Source organism: Calliopsis andreniformis, chromosome 6 (genome assembly GCF_051401765.1).
Source record: "Calliopsis andreniformis isolate RMS-2024a chromosome 6, iyCalAndr_principal, whole genome shotgun sequence".
Lineage (NCBI taxonomy): Eukaryota > Metazoa > Arthropoda > Insecta > Hymenoptera > Andrenidae > Calliopsis > Calliopsis andreniformis.
This window is the reverse complement of record NC_135067.1, coordinates 18,205,169-18,227,554: the sequence shown is the minus strand read 5'-3', so window position 1 is coordinate 18,227,554 and position 22,386 is coordinate 18,205,169. Positions and strand designations below refer to the sequence as shown.

The 22,386-nt window shown below is 43.7% G+C and overlaps 1 protein-coding gene across 7 annotated transcripts in view; it reads right to left on the bottom strand.

Annotated features, from left to right (window-relative positions):
* Gish (casein kinase I gish) overlaps positions 1-22,386 on the bottom strand; it is a 52,428-nt gene that overhangs the window by 2,794 nt on the left and 27,248 nt on the right. For 4 of the 7 annotated variants that reach the window (XM_076381474.1, XM_076381478.1, XM_076381479.1 and 1 more), the window contains exons 2-7: positions 5,024-5,064; positions 4,436-4,505; positions 4,188-4,336; positions 3,324-3,558; positions 2,342-2,661; positions 811-885 (exon numbers count right to left, since the gene is read on the bottom strand). In XM_076381474.1, the coding sequence (XP_076237589.1) occupies positions 811-885; positions 2,342-2,661; positions 3,324-3,558; positions 4,188-4,336; positions 4,436-4,505; positions 5,024-5,064 (890 nt within the window). Of the gene's footprint in view, positions 1-452; positions 525-810; positions 886-1,714; positions 1,790-2,341; positions 2,662-3,323; positions 3,559-4,187; positions 4,337-4,435; positions 4,506-5,023; positions 5,065-22,386 lie in introns of all 7 variants that reach the window. The other 3 variants (XM_076381475.1, XM_076381476.1, XM_076381480.1) reach the window with 2 other exon arrangements.

Sequence of the window (22,386 nt, the reverse complement as noted above, 5' to 3'; positions counted from 1 at the left end):
ATATCTCTATGTTTTTAAAATGTAAAATAGTTCCTCTAAACGTTTGAAGGTGTCTTTTAACGCGAATACGAGCGAACGTGTACGAACACTAAGAAATATGCTCGAAATGAAAGAAGCATCTAATGCTTATGAATCATGGAACTAGCTACTTCAAAATGTATAATAGTATCGATACGACGAAAAATTCTACGGGATTGTCAAAGGGGATTTTACGACGGTATCCTAATACGCTTCTTCATACATGCGTTCCAGCTTGAAATATGACGTGGTATCGAGTAGATTTTAATTTGAACAAGAACTTAGAACAGCGTCGTTTTATCTATCGAGTGACCGACGATGTCGCGTATTCCGCGTAGCTGCACAAACATCCAGGTACCAGTCCGAATACCTTCGATAAGATAAAACGCATGCACGAAGAAGCAAGACCAGATTACAAAATCTGAATGGCTTACATAGTTGCCGTGCATTTCGATTTGAACCTCATCCAACGTGAGGGCAACATCTTCCTCAAAATCATCGCAATCCTATACACCGAGGATTTCCATGTTTCGCAAAGAAACAGAATCGCTTAATGTAATGGTATCCAGGGAATGTCTGCTTCGAACGTTTTAGAGAAAACTCAATCGAAAGTTACGAAAACCGTTATCGATATTTGTTAAAAAGAACTATCTCCTAGAACGCGTGTACTCATGCGGTTATTCGAGGTACGTAATTAAGCTTCACACCTTCATGCTTCGTTCAAATGAAAAAAAAAGAAAAAAAAACGAGAGAGAGAGAAGGGATTGTACAGAAGAAAATCTGTGAGCATACCTTGTAAGTATGTCGATCACGATTCGGCGACACGACGGTCTCCTGTCCAGTTTGCAATGATCCAACGGGCGTAGACTGAAAAGGAAAGAAAAATATTATACTTCGCTGACGATTTCTCTGTTACACGCGCTTAGAAGTACAGCAAATATCGTATAACATACTTGTAATCAAGAACGAAACAATACACGTCGATAACACTCGACATTTATACGTATATCGAACACAGCTCTTCAAACTGTAGGCAACAGAGTCTATGTTAAACGAATTAAATTATGCAATATACGATCAATACCGTCTGCAAACAGAAAGCATCCAATTAAGTAGTCGAATCGGCGTGCGTAAGACGTGAGACAGAGCAGAGCCTGCGTGAACTGTGACCAGTGATCAAGTAAAAGCATTCGTTTCTGTTCTAGTAAAGAAGAATTCGTTTTAGAGAAGAGAAAACAGACAAGCAACTGTTAAGTACTTGGAATTATTCAGAAATATCGCAGAGCAGTATGTAACAGGTATCCTGACTGCAAATTAATCATTTAAATATAACGTAGAAGCGGAAGGTAAAAAAAAAAATAAAAGAAAGAAAAAAGTAGCAAACGTGAGGAAGTTCGTGCAGTAGAAAAGCAGTAGATGTGAATCTCGGTCAGAGCGAGATATCGTGCTTGAAAAAAGGAATAAGACTTTCACGCTCGAGGTGAAATAAAGGTCGATATAAGCTGCCAGTGTGATTTTCGGTGCGGCTTTACGGTCAGCTCTTTTCAGGCTGTTCGCTTCGCTCGGACAAACTATTCTGTCTTACATATAATATTAAATGGGAACTTTGACGGTGATTATAGCTTCGATTCAAGCGGTCCTGCGCGCAGGGGGATGAAATCTAAACGCCGAACCACCGAGTGTAATCGGCACCCACCTGATCCGACTTCGTTTTCTCGACGTGGGAGGGAGGGGCCATCCGCAGAGCTTTAAGTTGATCGAAGTTGGATGGCTAGAGATACATTGGGGGCAGCATGCAAATGTTAAAATTCAGTGAAACACGATTCTACCTGGGCACGAACGGAGGCACAACGTAGAAAAAGAAATCGACACAAGGGGGGACTTACTTACCCCGCGAAGAGACGATATCTCGGAGAATCTACGAGGAACGAGCGTGAACTACGCACCGTACTTCTTATCGAATGAATGACAATTCACGTGTTCGTTGGTAAAGGGTCTTTTAATTTACACGCAACTGAATAACAGTCTCGACAGATTATCATACGTCTGGTGAATCGTGAATGGAAATCGTTTGAATGATTAACAGAGAGAGAAAGAGAGAAAGAAAGAGAGAGAGAGAGAGTGAAAGAGAAAGAAAAGGTATCCGTGTAGACGGCTCGATATCGACTCTTGCGACATGTGCTTCGTCCCTGGGGCATAATCGACCATCAATGTATTCTCCTATTATTCTTGTCTTCCTTTCTTGACATGCATCGCGGATAAAATAAAAGCGAAAGTGACCGGCCTGTCGGCGCGGCGATCACATGAACAACGATTCACGCACCATCGTCTTGCCGGTCCAGTCGAACTGGCCGTCGTCGGCGAAGCCTCGCTTCTTGTACAGATCGTGGAACAGTTCCCTCAGGTACTCGTAGTCGGGTGTCTCGAAGAAGTCCAGTTTACGAACGTACCGCAGATACGTGGCCATTTGCTCGGGATGACCCTCGCAGAGTACCTCGATCGGTATGTTCCGCTTCGTCTCGCCGATCTTCTGGTACCGTTCCTTCAACGTGTCTGCTTTCAGGCCTTGCCAGGGTAGATTGCCGCGCAGGAAGTACATGAACATATGCCCAAGCGCTTCCAGGTCATCTCTTCTGCTCTGCTCTAATTACCAGAAAGAAAAGTTTCAGTTAGATTTACTGTTCCCACTGGTCAGGACTCAGGTGGGTTGGAGATGGGTCATAGATCATCAGAGTCAGGGATGGATTTGGGTCCTAGATTAGAGGTAGGAGTCGAGAAAAGGTCATAGATCAAAGTCAGAAGCCAGGGGAGGATCCAGGACCGAGGTCTAAATTCGGGGATTAATTTGTAAGTTTAATCATGAACGCTACATTATAAATTAATATTTTCCAATTAAATACGGATTGCAATATTGCATATTCAGCTCTCAACTCTTTGACTTATAATGTCTCACAGAAATTTTCAATAACTCTGAATTCATATCTACTATATTACTATCTATGTCTCCCTGTCATCTAGCTCACAAACTTTCTTTCGACCGCCACCGCGTCCAACAGAATCTACCGTATTTTCTTATTCATCCGGTTGACGCAATAATTCACTCGCGATCGACTTACCGAGCAGAAATCCTATCTGGACAGAAGATCGTGGACGACAGACCTCGACGGATTTAGCGTAGCGTATCACAACGCGTGGCTCGCTTACAACTTTCTCCAGCGCGCGGATCGCGAGAACTCGGTAAAGTTTGAAAAGTTTCTGCGGACGGTCTTCGCGACGATATTAAAACGTGCAGAGGTAAAAGTTACCTTTTCCAAGATGCGTGTTGATGCTCATATAACGCGCCGTGCCCGTCAGGCTCTTGTGTTCCCGATACGGTATGTGCTTGTTCGTCTCCAGGTCTACGTACTCTTTGGCCAGTCCGAAATCGATTATGTGGATGATTTTCTCCCGCTTGGTTGTGCATCTTCCTATCAGGAAGTTCTCCGGCTTGATGTCACGGAAGATCAGACGCTGACTGTGAACGTACTCTATCCTATTGAGCTGTGCAGAAGAACAACGTTTATATACACTTCTTCGAAATAACGAAATTAAATCTTTCAAGTGCTTCCGAAATTACTTGTTGCCCCAGTTTCGTCTGTAGTGGAAAGATGGAAAGTAAAGTCAGAAAATAATTAAACCTTTCGAGAACGGCGCTTATACAGTGTACACGCTCTCATTTTTCTTCAAATATTATCATGAAATTCATGTACAATAATTTAACATAAATATTACAACGTTTCTAAAGGAATAATTCTATTTTCATTCGCGCAGTGCTTCTACAGAGGTGAAAATGCGCCGTCCTTGAAGGGTTAAGAAACTCCTCGGCCTCCTTTCCCCTCTACTCTTTATTTATACTTTAATTTCTAAAATAGCTTCTATCGTTTTTAACGTCTCCTTTTGCTTATAAATTTTGGAATATCGTTGATGAAATAAAATCGATTATCCCAGGCCTTCGGGCGATCTGCACTTGTATATTAACTAGCGACTCTACTCGAGCGTTTCAGAATTTCCAGATTCCCAATGGGATGAAACTGTCGAACGATCGGTGGTCCGAGTCAAACGTAATCGAAACGGTTCCCCCGCGACGCGAACAGAGCGCACGCTAAAATTGATACATTAATTCCACTTACGAGTTGCGTGGCGATGTTCAGAACGGTCTTCAGGGTGAACTTCCTCCCGCAGAGGTCGAACAGATCCTCCAGGCTCGGTCCGAGAAGTTCCATCACCAGGGCGTTGTACTTCCCGCACGGGCCAAAGTAGTATACCTCCGGTATACCCTCTGGACACGTTAATGAAATACGCGAATCAAAGCATGAAAACGTGTACGCGCGGACCTCTGAATTATTCATACCGCTACGATTGCGGAGAGGACACTCACCATGTGTACCTAATAATTTGTAAAACCTATATTCTAAGTGTAGCTGTGGCGCCTTCGCTTTCATTGGTTCCTGCGGGAAAAGAGAAGACAGCTTTAGAATTTAACGAAAATTCCACTTACATTTACGAAAGGTTCTTAACCCTGATCAACCCTAGAAGTTCTTACTAAAACTGAGGTTCCTCGAACCCAGAACTCGACAAATATCAAATCTGAACTATTTTCTTTTTGTAAAAAGTTTTCAAGAAAATTATTTATCATCTTGTACACCCTTGTGTTTCTAAATGTATGAAATACGAGTCCGAGGAACTTCCCTTAGACTTTTTTGTATGTTCTGGAACGACTCAGAGTTCAGACTTCCTAGGGTTAATATTGAATGAGCTAAAGAAAATATTTAAGAAGGTGAGAGGCGTTAAATGATAGTAATATTAAAATAAATATTTAACTTTTCAATATTTCTGATCCTCAAAACATTAAGAGCCACTAAAAGATAATTTAATCTCGATCTCGACGTTCGTATCAATCAATATTTAAATTTAATCAGCGATAACAGAATTATCAAAAAATATCAGTGAAAAATAACGGACTTACCATTTTAATTGCTACATACTCGTTAGTGTAAAGATTCTTCCCTGCAACAGAAGAAAAGTAGAAGGTCAGTACACGTTCGACTGTTCGTGCTGCGAGTGAAACACGCGTCCAATCAGCTTATCGATACTTTTTACAAGCTAAATATAACGCTACCGGTATTGGTTCCGTACCCGCGCGAACGGAAATATTTAATTATACACGTCGCGACTCTTTTACGCAATCGCGGATATCGATCTGGGTGTGTCTCGATCCTTGCCAATCGTTCTCCTGTTAACACAGATATCAATGAAGATATCGTACTCTTTAACCACGTGACAATTATCATATGCGTAATTCCATAGAAACTCAAGAAAGAATGTTCGTGTAGAGAAAGTGCGTCGGGTTAATCTCGTTACGTTCATCTACGCCCCAAGTCGGATGACTGGCATAACAGCACGATAATTTTGTGTTTGTGAGGTAACTTCCTCCGTTGGATTGCACTTGGCGCGAGAAATTGGATTGGTCAGATTCGCGAGCCAACATATGCGGTCGCTGCGGTCACGGTTGCCGATTATTAACGTCCACGGGGCCGAGGCAGACTTTAAATTTGTTAATAATTCAATTTCCCCGTGCGATTGGAGCAAATTGAAATTCAAATTTCGACGAGTCGCGAGGCAGAGAAAATCGTGATTCAAAACTGGATCCAGAAATGACAAACGGCGTAAAAAGCTTCCCCTCATCATCTGGATTCGCTATGCGCATTCATCGACCGCAGACAAAGGTACTTTCGGTGACCTCGTGGACGTCAACTTCGTGACAAGAATGTTACGGTGTCCAGGTGCATCGCGACCGACATTAGTCAGCAGATTATTATTTGCATGACTGCGTTTGGAACACAGAAAACGAAAGTGCTCGTGACACTCTCAAACGACACGCCGAAACTTCGCTGCTAATTTGATAGCGGCCAATTAGATAACTGCGTAAGGGTGGTGGCGAAGTTTGGTACTCGACACGCAACCAGTGAACGACAAAAACCACCCTTCGAAGAACGAGTTCGAGAGAGACGCTCGGAGAGTTTCGTGTTGCTCGAACTCGTGATTCGAGGTGACGAAGCACGCCTTCACCCTTCCTACCCTTAATCATTCTTCCGTTAATAGCTGTTGACTAGCGTGATCAATTGCACGGATTTACGGATTTAGGTGTGCTGCAAATCATCTGCGTGAACGGAACTGGATGTCTAGGCTAGGGCCTAGCCTCGGTGCAGCTTGACTTCGCTGATCAGCCGAGGATCGATACTGGCTGCGTGATAGAACGCCTGTCCCAGATCTTTTTCCATTCAGGTGACCTTTTTTTTATCTTGTATTAAGTGGATTCCTGAAATGTGAGGTTGCACAGAGGTTTTAGGGGGAACGCTCTCCAAATGTGGTGGTCAGTTTTTGGAGAATCTTTGCTAGATTTTGAGACTCGACGAGTCGAATATGCCAATGTTCATAGTAGAGGAATATGAATAAATTAAGAGATCGCGTGTCAGGTGTGTTTCAGGTGAATTTGAAAATTTTTGAATATTCAAATATTCAAATTTTCAAATATTCAAATATTCAAATTTTCAAATATTCAAATATTCAAATTTGAAAATATTCAAATTTGAAAATTTTCAAATATTCAAATATTCAAATTTTCAAATATTCAAATTTTCAAATATTCAAATATTCAAATTTTCAAATATTCAAATTTTCAAATTTTCAAATATTCAAATATTCAAATTTTCAAAATACTCAGCACTCAAATTTTCAAATCTCAAATGGAGTTTACACAAGTATTACGAGGCTTTTTTCCTCATCCATTAAAAAATACATATGTACATAAAAAGACACATGCAATTTGATACATATCCAATTGCACCCAAAGTTCGCTAGATCAAGGCGATCACCCACTCAACACCCAGCAGCTTCTAACGACTGAACTGGAGGAGTCGTAAACGAACCAATGACAATCGCGACAAAGTCGCGAGGCTCGCGTGAACTCGCGCGATTAAAGGCGACAATTGGAACCGCGAGCTCGAGCCGGAACCGCGTGGATCGCGAATGGATTAAACGCAAGCGTAATTGACGATTGCTTGACGGCGATGAATCAGTGCCGGATCTCACGTGCCGTATCAGACGAGCATAATGCGTGCGCTTCTGCACGAAAGACCGAACGTTAATGTCTCGCTGCGTGCAGCACGTGACATCGTACATATGCGTGCACCCACTAAACCAGCTCCATGTGCAACGTTGCACTGGTACAGAATAACCCGATAGGAGTGTGCGTTTTTCATTAAACGAGCAAAGAACGCGATAAAGAGGTCAAGTTGACGTTACGAATGCCACGTAATACGATTCCAATATTTCGAAAAGGCTGGATCTCGATCGACTTCATCGGCGAGAAATGCAAAATTACTGTCGTCATGTGCACGTGACGTTGGTCTAGCGACGAGACTGAACCGTCACGAGCATGTGACGCAAGGTAGGGAACGTGTTGAATTTATTCTTGAGAAAGAGTCGCCGTTCAGGAATCGCTGCTACGAAGTGTGCCATAATGAATGCAGCACGGGTTGAAATCTGGGGTCCAATTGAAGAGCGAATGCTTCTGCTGATAAAAGTGGGTTTGAAGGATAAAATAGGTTTTTGTCGCGCGACGATTCGCTTTCCTGGAAGGTGCTTTCGAGATTCGTCGAGTACACCTGTACTTGGCCAACGCTTGATATTAAGAAAGGAGAAAATTATAGTAATGGTTTAGATAAAAACGTTTCTATTCAGTTCTTTTCGTCTGAGATACTTTAATCGATGCGTGTTAAAGAACGTTAACTGGAAAGTGAAATCAATTCCAGAAGAAACGACTTTAATCGTACGTATTAGGCCTATAAAGAAACAATGCCTGTGCGTGTCAAAATCGAATATGGCTCGCGTCACTTTCTCTCGCGTTCGTTGCAAGCTTCCACGATCAACGCCAATTACATAAAGCAGGAATTATGAAACGACCCCATCTCACCTGGCGTTATACCTCGTACAGTTTAGTGGCGCGTAACACATAAAACTCATTTCAAATTCGACCGATCACGAGCTCCCGCTATACAAGCTACCAATTAACGTATCCTGCGCGCGTGGCCTTCATAATTCTAAATTATTACTTGAATATTATCGGCGCATTGTGTTTCACCAGTCATCTATTCGATATTAAATGCGACTGAAATTAATCATTTCTTTAAACGAAAGCTGCGATGTCTTCGAGATCAACCCTTCATCCTTAACACTAATTATCCTTGCGTACTTCATTATTTTGTGGCTCATATTATAATAAGTAGGGTCAGAGTGTAGGGAGAAAAGTTTCATATAGAAATAAAAACAAAGTTACTACCACTTTGAGCATTGAATTCTACAAGTTTCCTTGGCGACCCTCAAGTGACCCAGAAAATCGTAAACAGCAGTTTTTCTATCTCATATCCTACTCACTGGCGAAGTTTCAATTGTTGAGGACTAGCTAAACGACTATCATGGATCGATGTGCCCCGATATTGTGTTTATCGAGCTTTCGGGCTTCCACGACCTTGATGATGAATCAACTAACTCGTTACTTCGAAGCATCTCCCCTTGCACTTAAATTCAATCATGCAATGGCGCCATGCATCGATAACGACCGAGGGTAAATAATTGCGTCTATCAGAAATTCTACTGTCGAAAGTCTTCGAATGGACGGAAAATGCATATTTATAAACAGTATGGTGGAAATATTTGCGATAATCCGATGCAAATCCAATAGATACTTAATCGAATCAAGCAGCATTATCTTTTAATCGGAAGCGCCACAATGCACGGACTACGGCTACAATAACGTATGTAGACCATATTACTCTTAACATGTTAATTGCCACCCTTTTAGATTATACCATTATTCCACTTTTCAATCATGTCATTAACTTCTCAGAACATTCTTGAGAATCCCCAGAAGTTATAAAAAACTTAATTATCCAATTGAAAGGCCTCTAAAGCAGCACTATATTATATGCTAATTACAGAAATTCCAATATCTTAAGTGGAGAGTACTCATGTATGAGTGACTTATTTTCCAGTCACAGTACTCATCTACCTACTTCAGCCTATCAAAATCTGCTCTCCCCTTCTCTAGAAGCTACCCACGCAATAAACAGCAGCCTATTAAAACGATCTCAGTCATAAGTCACCAATGGAAACATCGTTTCTAGGGATTCTCGATGTGCTCCAGAGATTATAACTTAAGTAACAGGTGCACGGTCGATGGAGGCATCAAGGACAACTAATCCGTGTTAACAAACAAGAACGAATCATCCACTGTGCTATATCGAGGCAAGCATTTAAGATTAAACAGGCGTTTGCGCGAGGGGTCGAGGTCAAGCAGTAATGCTCAAAGAGCTATTGTCCCCGAGAAACGTTTTAGCAACAGGAACAATATTCTCGTTGCAGGGACAGCTGCGTTTGCGAGATGGACAATCGACAAAAGCGTTTCTAGGACCGTTACCGTCCATATCGGAATTGCCACTAACCCAGGGCTCGTTCCGCGTGTTCCTGACGTCTCTGACACAGTCTATAGATAGGGAGAGAGGCATGGAGAACGCGCGTGTACATAGCGTACCCTTTGTGACGCACACGAGACCGATAATTAGAGTCAGAGTCAAGTGTACATGCTTGATAATTAGAGTTGGAGTAAGCCCATTACGCGGCACTGTAACCGTACTCGCATACCATCTACGAATCACTTGCGAGCTCTCAGAAATACTGAAAAACGGAGCTCAAGGAGCTGAGAAGATTTGGATCTGTCCAGTGAGTCAACGCGAATAGGACTTCCAAGGTAAAGATCCGAGTGTGATAAGGAAGAAGATGAAACGTTTCGGATTTGAAATTGAAATTTCTGTTGGCGAAAAAACGAAGGCAAGTCCTCCATCAGAGAAGACTTCTCTGTGCATGAAGACTGATTTACGAACATAAAATGTACTTTTCTTCATAGAATCCCCTTCGAAAGACTTGATTATTTCCAACCGCTGTGCAGTTTCTAGTCGATGTATCGCGTATTAAAATTGGCTACAAACTGTCCTAGATACTAGAGCAAAGCAGCAGGCTAAATTGAATTTGTTTAGCCACGGTGAACATTCTGCATTTAATCTTGTTTCCCACGATACTTCAGCTTGGCTTGTTTTCCAAACGCTGTTTCCTCGGCCAGTGAAAAGTCACCCTGTTTGGGGCCGAAAATTCAATTACAGGAATATATCGGCGGGCAAAAATTTGTTTGCCAGTAAAAAAAAAGGCAAACAGATTGAATGGATGCGACGCGCGATCAATTTGTTGGAGAGAGTTTCGTATTGTCGGCGTCGCGTCGGCTCGCGGCGAATCCCGCGTGAGCCTTTGACACGCTCTCCTCGCTCGAGCTCACTGATAACAGCGGATATAAAAGGGCCAGCGAAGCGGCGGATGAAATGCAACGGCCGAGAAAAATTCCTTACGTCCTCGTCTGCTCGAACTGCTCGTGCGAGAAACTGATCGATCAAGGCCTTCTCGTAAATAACTGAATATGCTTTCAGAGACGATACGGAGATCTCCCTCGACGAGTTCACCGTAAAATATTATTTTCCAACGAGGAATTCCTTCTGTATGATTATCCCTTTTCACTGGCGACGCAATTATTCAAACGGTTATCTGGAATCTCCTCTCTACCTCGGTCTTTATAAACTGACGATTAAATTTTCTCATTCTAACGGTGAATGTGGGCGAACGGAAGGAATACCTCTGTGATTAAATTTTCTCGATGCTTGTGCAATTGATTTATTTGATTACGAAGGAAAAGTTACTCGTAGGTAGAAGTTTGAAAATTTAAATGCTTTAAATGTTTGACAATTTGTAATTTGTAACAGTCGTTTACACGCATCAGTAATTACGTATTCACTAATTGAAGAATTCCTGAATTGCAACGGAATTATCTCAACCTTTTCTTTTTTGTACATAAGAGCTACTCTAATAGCAGTAAAGTAATATGTTTTCGCTGAATATAAAAATATCGATAACAGCTACCAACCACGTATTCAGTTGGAAGCACTCGCTTTGAGACTGGGTTAATTAACCAGAACAGTAAATCTGGGGAACACTATCTCCCTAGTAGATGCTCTGATAAATACTAACATGTAATGTAGAAACTCATGTAGTAAAAATTGAGAAATGTATCTCTCAGCATATCAATTTTTCTTTACTGCTCAGAACCATGTCTTATCCAGAATAAATATATCACAGTCTCTGCAATTTTACCAAGAAATTTGGTAAACTTTTCCTCGCTCCCCATTGCCCTTGATTTCGTCGAAATTAATTGTTTCCAACATTCCTCAGGTCTTTTGTGCAGCGAACCTCTGTCGTGCTGAAGGTTCGTAGCATTCCCAGCATGCCGAACACTTGAGTTGCCGACGAAACGTCTGAGAAACTGGACCACCAAGCAATACAGAAGCCGGCTAAGAAGCAAAGCCTTTCGTTTAGACCGGTTGCGAAAGGTTTCTCATGGAAAATCTAATATAAATCGAAGGGTGAAACGCGTGAAAATCAATTTATATAACGCAGCCTGTTGATTCGTGCGCCTCGTAAACAAGAAAAAGACACTGGTAAAGAGCGAAATATTTTGGCATCGCCCCTCGACCATATTTTCCTGAATAAATATTTTACCGTAACAGTCTGCGTCAATTTCAGCTCGGAAACAAGTATTAAGTAAACAATTCTATCGAGCCGTAATAATAAATGGAATTTTAAATGTGTCAGAAAAATTGAGCACGAGATAATTAACGAAATATTTCGTTTCGAGTAGGATATTTTTCCCCTCTGTGCCAATCTGTTTACTCGGGGCAAATTAAAATCGTACTCACCTGCAGGTTCCGACATTCTTTTTTTAATTATTCCCCCGAGGGAATTTTTTTCCCCCAAAATCATCAACGTTCTGTTTTCAAACAAGTTTCACAGGATATGCTAACGATCATTTCGACCAGTGTTCGCTGATCGTTGGCTTATCCGCGATCGTCTGCCGTGTTGAAACTCCTGCTCAGCCGAGCATTCGATCAGAAGTTATACGTAAGTCGGTGAACGTGAAATATCCTCGGCCTGCGGTGTCCCAATTGATGTCTTACAAAAAGGGGTCGACCTTTGTCATTGGACGCCGCCATTATGATTCCTTGCTTTCTCCTCTACGATTAGTCACGTGCAAGGAGCGTAAATTCATAGCAGTCAGATTTATTGAATCAGGATATCCTTTCAAGCAAGAACTGCTGCCGTAATTCTCCTCATTAAACAGCGGACATATATGAAAACACAAATCTGCTTCATCCTTCAGACATTGTAGCGAGGACATTACTTTTGGGTATATTTGTATATGTTTGCATATTTATGTGTATCCTGTATTTTTTGCACACTCAGATTGTCAATGTGTGATACTCGGTTTTCTCATATCCTCTTATTTCTCTACGTCTCTACCGTTCTCGTCCATTCATTAGGCCTCAATAATAACCATCATTTTAAAAGACAGCCATCGGCTATTTCCTCTCCACTTTTCATTCCTCGCGGGATCTGAGAGGAGGCAAAGTTGGAAAGAATACTCGAGGAATGCTTGATCAGTCAGTTATTAACATTTCCATGGATTCGCGCGGTTATACTCGAGCACGCCACTAAACGAAACGAAAGTGAATACCGTCGCCGGAAGTTCGAAAGAACTGCTGGCGGTCAGCCAGGAACTTCTGAATAAGATATTTCCTACAATCGATGTCGTTATTCGACAACCGCTCGACCGAGCCCCAATGAAGAGAAACGTTCCAGCGGGCGAATAATGGAGAAATATACTAGGCTTGGCAACGGGGTGGGAGAAGCAGGGCGGACGTGGAAGATATTAAAATCAAAAATGACGGAGTAGAGCAGCGTGAACTCTGAAATTTCCGAGTCGCGATATGGAACGCGATACGGCACGAACCGAGGCCCTGTGCTCCATTTCACTTCGAGAGACTTTCTGCTGCTTTTTCCCTCTTCACGTGCATCGAAGGATTTCCATGCCGTCTCCATCTCTTCTGTCTCTTGTGTACAGACGCTCTGAGAGGGAATTCGTCCGGAGTGAATTGGTACTAACGAAGACGAATGCGTTGGAGCTCGAACCCCAAGACGAATGTCTGAAGACACCCTGTGAAAATATCTGTCAGATTGGCGAATTTTAAGAATACTTTGACCCTGCCGAAAATTCATTTCTCATTTTCGAGAGGTTACGCTCGGGTTATGAAATTCTTATGAGCACGATAATTTTTCACTCTGCCAATCGATAACCAATACTTGCTGCAAAATTTGAAATTCCATAGCATTTTCTGAATGGTTCCCTTGTTAAATATTATATTACATACGCACTTTGTCGGAGTACCGAAAAATTTCTCTAACCCTTTTCTTCTAAACTATTTTCCATTACTCGGAAAAATGTTGCATACATTTTACTTTTATTTCACTTTAAAATAATGGAAAGTCATACCTTATATCTTAAACGAACATCCAAATCCTACAGACACAAGCTCCAAAAGACTTAACAGAACTATACTTGCACCTGCCTCAGTACATACACTTTCGAGCGACCTTAAATTTGGTCAACGAAAGTCACCAGTTCTCTAGAACGAAATTTCCATAATAGCTTCTTCTCTCCTAGCACCTCGATTGCACGTAACCCCTTAAAGGGAGCCTTCGTTTCGCAATTTCGCATTCACAATGGAAGGCCATCGCGGGGCCAACGATATGCACACGGTGCAGAGACGATGGAATATTGGGGAAGGTTCAGGGAGTCGAAGGTATTCGGAGGGTGTAGGACGCGTGGCCTAGCGCAAAGTGCCCTCGCGGCCACCTGGTTATATTTCCCTCGAAAGATTGTATCGATCGTAACTCTTCCGCTCGCATAGATCTCCATCAGCGGAATATCGTACGGCACGGGCTCCCTCTCTCACGCGATCGCCGCCGCGCAGAAATCGTGTGTGTAATTCCAGGTAATTTCCTCGCGACGATTACCAATATTCCATTCCTGCGAGCGACGTTATTGGAAGAGCGTATTGAATCTCGCGGAAGTATTATCATCCCAATTTTTTCCTTAGCCCTCGAACACGTGTCACTTTAAACGATGGAAAAGGTTGACCGTGAAATTCGTAATTGGCTGCTTACTTCTAATTACTCGATGGTTCTCTTCCGCTGGAACTTCGATCGAGGTTTGCTGGTCTGTGACCTAAGTTATCGACTGATTCGATCACTACAATTTTTAAGCTTCTTCAATTATTTAAAGCGAAGTTCCAGAATGGACAGTGAACTTCTTACTTTCCAGAAAAGGGTCTCCAGGATTTGCAATTTTCATCGATTCCCCGAGTCATCCGAAATTTATATACATTCGTATTGCTAGTTCAGCACGACAACCCAGACAATGGAGACTGCCAAGCTTTACGTTTCCTCGACACGGCAGAGTGCTTCTATTTGGGTCGATAAATCGCTTATCCGCGAAAAAAATGAGAATAAAGGTGACCTTTTCGCGGTTCTCGGAACGGCTAGCATGACGCATGGCGGTAGACGACGAATACGCAAAACCGTGATTCACCGAATGTGTCCAGCGAGTCACTTGAAGACAGAGATGCGTTCTTGAGTTGGTCGCTCGCGCGATAGACACTGGTAAACAGGCCTGCATCAGATCCACGACCGATTCTTGCGCGCTCGAAGGTCGTTGACTCGTGCCACGCAATTAGTCAGTGCTTTCGTGTAAATAATGCTGCGTTTCGCATCCAGTCTGACTCGCAGCACGATGACTTCCGATACACCACCACGCCCTTGCCACTCGATTGACTATTATTCTTGGGACTGTCGTTCATGACCTTAGCAGATGGCTCGTGGCTACTTGTGAATCAGCGAACAAAGAACTCGCGTTTCCTTCTTCTATTACAACGGTGCCCCGAAGCATAAATTTTGGGTTCGATTTTAAGACGTGGAAGATGTTAGCTACAGTTAGGTATTGAGGTATGATTTAGACCCAGATTCGGTAAATCTATTTTTAGTGTACTTATTTAACGGGCCGAGCGCCATCATTTTTCCACATTAAAGATGTTATACCCTCAATAACTAGAAATAAAGAGACCTTGCTCCTCAAAATACTCATCTCTCGACAGATCAAGATAAAGCGAGATAAAGGTTAAAGAGAGCATTAAAAGTTAACCTTCAGCCATAACCGAAGAAGAAACGACGTCGATAATACCACACTACTTGCTCGTTACTTTCTTGCCCCGCGCGCGTAATTACAATAAAACCGCGACAAAACGAGCGGTCGCGGAGCGCATAACGCATTTGAAGGCGAGCACATCCGGAAAACTCGGGCACATCGAGTACAGGAAACCTCGACAAATTGAATCGCGCGTTGCCTCGGCAGACCAGGGTCAACAGTGTCGACCAGAACGGGCGAACGTCGCGGTTGAAACGAAACGGTCATTTGTGACGATCTTAACGACCGCGATAAAGAGTACGAAGAAATTAGCGTGGAGAAAGGGGTTCGGGATTAATGGGCCAAACGATCGTGAAAGTTCAAGTTGAATTGCCGGCGTGGCGAATGCTGCGTAAACGACGCCCGACACGGCGTCGAAGAAACTGAGAAATGACCGATCGAGGGAACGAATGGTGGAGCTGCCCGCAGAAAACTGCCGTCCTGGGTTTTATCTCTCTCGAATGGATGTAACCTGTCTTACCGGTGCAAACGAGACTCGGGTCAGGCAAAAATCGCCACGACGAGGTGGAAGAGAATCGAGCTGACGCTGCACCGACCTGCCAGCTTGAGAAGACGACGAAGACAAGGCGGGCCGACTCTGCATTCCAAACCGAGTCCTACTTATTTATCTCTTTCATTGAAATACACCATCGCAATGCATAACAATGATGTTAGCCGGTTGGTATCGAGGGATTATATAAAAGAAAAGAATACCGAGGGCAAAAGTAGGTCAGCCGAGAGCCTAATACTCGGTCGAGAACACGCTTCCCATTTCAACGGCGCAATGTCCTCGTTAGGAAGCAGAAGGTTCCTCGGCTCGACGGGAGAATGCCTTCGAAAAAGGCTAGGGATCGCCTTGCCAGGAACCTCTGCTGAAATCAGCGTGCTCTGGGGCTTTTTATAGGGTGTGGGAGAAGTGAGGAAAGGTTCTGCTATTCAGGGTCCAGATTTTGCTATCTTTGTGCTCTAGCGAAGAATTGTTGAACTCTCGACCAACTGGATTAGGGAAACTTTTTTAAAAGAGTGGAGTATTTTTTACACTTTACTGTACTAAAGTAGATACCATACTCGATTTTGAGAAGTCATAGAAATTCCATTCAAGAGAACAGTTTTGAACGTTCTACAGAGGTCACTGCATTAAGGAATCATCGATTCATTTGAACAAAAGACCCTCAATCAACCCATCTGAAGACTCTATCTATCCGTGACCCATATCTGCTTCCGAATTTCCTGTCCCCGCCTAAATCACATGAAGCAAATAAAATCTGAGAATCCGACTCTTGCAGTGCATTCCAAGGCAAGCCTCTCCACCGAATCTCCATCGATCCAGTCGCACAAAAGCGTTCCACAGCCGCTAGCTTCCCTCGCCCTCCATAGAGCAAGAGAGCAATCGCGGTTGATTTCGAATTTTAGCCCGACGACCGTGTTCCAGAAAATCGATACGCATCCGCCTCCAGCTCGACGACCCCACGGGGTAATGCTATTTTAGTGTGCACCACGAAAGTGTAATAATAACAGCGGAGCTCCAACATTAGCGCGAGTCGATCGCGACATAACGAAGAGGAAGCAGTGCCACGAGGACATCGTGAAACCGGATGACCAGCGCGGAACGAGCGCGACTAAGACAGTGGAAGCGTGACGGTGCTAGACGGAGCGGGCAGGGGGTGGGCAGGGGCGAAATGAGAAGAAGTAGGCGGTGAAAGGGAAAATTGTGCTCTAGCGTGACTCGAGAAGGCCGAAGCGGAGATGCACGTGTTACGGGCACGTTCGACTTTCCAGCCGACGATAACTTCGTTGGAGACGGATGAGAATCGCGCCAGCAGCTGATAACAGGGAGGTAGGCACGAGGGATGGGTATACAGTGAGTCACAAAAATATTTGTACACTCGGTTTAAGTAGAATAAGGTTATACAGGGAAGTCAAACATGTGGTGATCTTCTGCAGAAGAATGTTTGACTTGTTGTTACATAAAGCGATAGGGAGGTCATGATGTGGAGGTACACTGTGTTCAATATTGTGTTAGGAATATTATGTTTACCAAAGAAACCAGAAAAAAGGAACAAAAATTGCACCTCAATATTGATGCGGTATTAATGGAAAAAATGTACCTATAAGAAAACCGAGTGTATGAACAACGACTATCATGTTTCTGCCATAATTTTTCTATTATAAAAGACTTGAAAAACCACTGAATGTTTGAGAGAGAAACATCATCCCCATATCTGAACTTCAGAACCAAAGTGTACATACTAAGTCGCGCAGAAAACCAGTGAACTTAATGATACTGGACTCTGAAATCTAGATATGCAATATCCTAATAACTGAACCTGTTCTTAATATAAAACTCAGAAGTCCCTATCTTCCTTCTCCATCTTTCTATGCAAATACTTATCAGTCACTGTGGTCGTGCAAGCAAGAGAGTAGTCAGACGATAGGGAGGCGTCGGCAACGCTGGCGGCGAATAAAAAGTGGGCCGCGTTCCCCGCGGAGGAAAGGAAAAGCGCGTCGTCTCGAGGCCCACGTGCTGGGAAGTGGTGCCGCGGACGCTTTTAACCCTCTAACCTAGTCGCGTCAGGCCGTCTTGCGGAGGAGCCATCAGCCAACCAGCGTACCCCGACCGGTCGACCGAGCAACCGAGTCGGCCCAGCCTTCCGACGACCACCAGAAAATCGAAGCGGAACGTACGAGCGTGCCGAGGCAACATCGCGACCATCGATCGGCGCTACCGGAGCCTATTCCACCCTCGTTCGCCTCCCTCCAACCCCTCCGCGCCTTCCGCCGCTCGTCTCGATCCTTACCCTCTTTTCCTCCTACTTTCTTTCGATCTCATCTCCTTACTCGCCCTGTGCACCCTTGCCCCTTGTTTCTTGCCGCGTGTCTCGCCTCTACACCATCCCCTGTCACATCCCTTTGCTTCCGCCTCCCTTTCTCGCGCTCTCCGCGTCTCGTTGGCCCCTCTGTCCGCTTCGAGTCGCCTCTCTATCGGGCTGCTCCCGCAATAACGACGCACGCGTGCCACTCCGTATCGGACGTTGGTCACACTTCGCCCGTTGTCTGTGTTTCTCCGACCGCTCTCAGACCCTGTCCCTCCCCCGCGGCCCGTTTCGCCACAGTTCACTCGCTCGCCCCTTTCTGCGCTTTTCCGTCGCGCGTGCCGGTTATTTCGACCCTCTCGTAGACCAGCTTCACCCGGAAATCGAATTCTCATTCGAAGGGCGCGGATAATGATTTAACCCTTCTGGGTTTTTTGGTCCTCGGTGAGGCTTCCTAGAGAGAGGGTTCTTGTGGTACTTTTTGGTACTACTTGGGGTAAGCTTTTTTCATGTATGTTGAGGAGAGTGGAGGGTTGATTTATGATGAAATTTATGAGCAAGATTTGATCTGGCCTTCCCCTACTGTGCTATACCTGGCTATCAAAAAACGTGCTGGGACGTGCAACGTCATCCATGGCCTTGCATCATTCTTGGTTCGCGCGAATCTGATTGGCATTTCTGTAACCACACCCTTTTAATACTAGTACTCACTTGGAGATTTTAAATTTTGTATTTTGCATCGATATTCTTGTCTTCGTGTCTTCTTTTATTGGGAATGCCTGTCAGGACTGCTTGACAGCTAGTAATATGATGCAATAGAATTGCATACACAGTCATAAATAGCCGATAAGTTCGAGGTACTGAGAGTCAACAGCAGAAGCGTGAGTGTGCATCGCGCGTTATCGGCCATCGATAGCGATGTTCCCTCGAGAGTAAGCGGAGCTGAGAAACTGGGCAGCAAAGCAGCGGAGCATAGCTCGTTACAAAATGTGAGTAGACTGCTGCTCTCTTATGGAAGTGACGCTGGACCTTATACACTCGCGTAATGAAAGTGACACGATTTCGTTTCCTTTGGGATTAGACACTACTCGGGGTCAGAGTCATCTAGAATAGATCATTCGGAGATAGGTTTTGCTATCGCTTGTAGGATCAAATAAAAATAAGTTCTTCGATTTTCCACATCGTCTATATCCTTGTAATCCTACTTTTTCCACTCAATTTTTCTGTAAAATTGAACACCGATTTTATGCCATAAAAGTTACTATAGTTAACTTTTTACCATTAAAATGACAGTGATTTACATTTGCAGTAGCATAGATCAATTATTTTTTGCGTCAAATACTTTGTACTTCAAACCCTCTGTTCTTACACTCCAAAGCATTAGATTTATCGCAGCGATAGATTTGATGGCCACGCTAGGATATCTCCGATTCCCCAAAGTGCAAGAAGGGATGAATGTGCTTTAACGGAGTGGTTGTCGTAGAACGTATAGCGTAGAACGATTCAATCTAACTTAGCCAGGCCAGAACAGTGGGAACGATACGAAAAATCGACGGATAAAAGTTCAACAAGCACCTCAATTTCAGTATTGTGTATTTGCACTTCGACCGCCTGGTAAATCGAGAAAAACAAATGGACCAAATAATCTTGTTCCACGGGACTTTAGTAAACTCATAGAAAATTCGATTGGCGAGTGAAATGATGCGTCCCTGTCAAACTGAAAGTGAATATTTGATAAATTTGGGGCATGGAGCGATTCAAGGATTAACGTGGGTTCATTTGAATCTGCAAATGGAGACAGGCGACAGATTTATTCCAACCTCTTTTTTGCACGGAACAATATCCATCAAACACAGTTATATTTTCAAAAAAATGACAAAAAAGTTAGATAAGTAAAATCATTTAGAATAATGACTTATTTTGGCTACTTCGAAAATTGTTAATATTTCCAATAGCATTGTCCCAAAGGACACCCATATTCTTTTCAATAAATATCTATGACAAAATTTCCTTCGAATACAATAAACAATCCTCAATTTTTCAAAGAATCTACCAAAGGGTAGGATTCAACCCATTAAACTCCTCAGAACCCAGAGTTCACTATCCACAAAAGCTTGAAGCAGGCCCAGTGGAGGTCAAAATCGAAGTCGACGTCCTGAAGGGTTCCATCAACGTGAAAGCCTTCCTTTCATCCCTAAGCCTGATGGCAGTTGTCTCGGTAGGATATGGAGGAAGCCTGGAGGTCGAGATATCGTGTGAACGGGGCTTCATGTGGCGTTGAAAGAAACGTTAGAACGAGCAGCAACGACCGAGCAGCAGAGGAAGAAGGAGCAGGGAAAGAAGGCAAAGTCCTGAAGAGAGAAAAGAGAAGTGCAATGCACAAAGTGCAACTCGGGCTGCAGCGTGCACCGAAGACTCGTCTCGATCGTGACACCTGCGCGTTTTCCTCCCCCTGCTCCCTCTAGCCCCCCTTCCTTTTCCCTCTCGCTCGCTCCAGGTTTCGTTCATTCTTTGCCTTCCTTTTTCCGAGCGTCGTCAGTCAGCCGCACTATATGCTGGTTCGCGGCGTTACACCGCAGACACAGCTGTCCCTGGTAACGGTCGGAGGGATCCTCGAGTCGAGGGATTCTCAAGGTCCTTCATCGGTTGCCACGCTTTCGAAATTCTTTTCCTTCGTCCCTTCTGCCTGGTAGGCTTCTAGGAACGAGCTTATCGCCTTTCGATTCCATCGTGGATCGTCTGTCTTTGAAAAGTGGTCACTGGGGAACTTGTGTCTGAACGTGCACTGCTTCCTTGGTATAGACTCGCGGCTCTGTGGCGGGTTTACAAGGAAGGAAATATTTCCTGAGGTGAGCTCACGTTCTTGATAGTACACTTTGGACCCACATGTTTGTGGAATTAGTAATGTAGAATTAATTGTAAATTAGCGATAGTCTTATATAGGAAGAATATAGAAACGTAGAAACTGCTGCGTAGGAAAGTAAATTAGAAGGTATTGAACTGTGTTTCAGCTTAGATGCGCCATAGGCTTAATCCTCTACTGGCGTGGTGTCAATTCTATGTAAGTAGGTATAAGGAAAGCTGTTTAATCCTTGTAATCCCATTACAACGCAAAGAAGATACTATTATTTCTCGTACCATTATCAGTTCAGTTACTTTACAGTTTCATGAAGAGTGATCAGTCATAGTGCAGCATTATCTTATCTCCTATCTTTAGTACTTCCGAAGAAACTTTACTCTCAAAAGGGTCACGTTTATACCAAGATTCTACTTGCTCTATCTCTACTCTATTCTACATACCCCTGCGAAGAGGGAGGTGATGAAGAAAAATCAGATCCAAGAAGCTCACATCCCCAGGTGCAGCTCGCAACTCGATCTACTCGATTTATCGCACAGAGCGATGCGACTTCGCGGTGAGGAAGCTGGAGTTGTTCGATGATAGGACATTGAACGGTCTCTCGGTCACACTGAAAGAGATGCCAGAACACGTGTTGGCGAAGCCCCAGAACCTCCGCACTGAATCCTTAGGATCTTATAGTTCAATGCGCCCCCAGATGTCACGATATGTTTCGCGTGAAAACTTGGTCGATACAGCCTATGGAACACACACAATTCCTGTAATTTCGAGCCCGAATGAAAAATAGGAGTCATTCGTCGCGTTCAATACCTCATGGGTCGACGATCAATCGCCGCGAGCTATGCACACCACTCTGCTAAGTATAATAAGACCATTACTTTAAGAGGAACTTGTGAAACTGACTTATCCTTAACTTAGCGCAACAGAATTACCAGCCAAATCAAAAACATTAATGGTAGGATCAAGACTTTAGTTAGAATGAGGTTTAGGTGAGATTGGTTGGTAAAAATTCTTGACCATATTGTGAATCTTGATCGCTCTGTTCCTTTTGAACGTGGATCAGGTTTGCTCTTGCAAGTAACAAGATTCCCAGAGGCAACTCTGGTCTTCTTGCCCACCAATGTAATCTCATTGATAACAAAGCACCTGCTAGAGTGCCGTTATGACCGCGTCCCTCTGTACTTATTCGATAATTGTCGAGATTCTCGGCCAGGTCACTGCGCGTCGCCGATAGTCGACAGCCTGTGCTCGACCCGCGGCAAAAACCAGGTCAGGAAGCTGAAATCGCGTCATCTTCGCGACGAAACAATGGAGGAAGAGGCAAGTGAACGGTGGCTGAGCTAGACAGAAACAATCGAGCACAATGGAGTCAGAAACTGTTTCCCTGAACATCGTTTGATCCTACGAAGGAATTAAGACCCGAG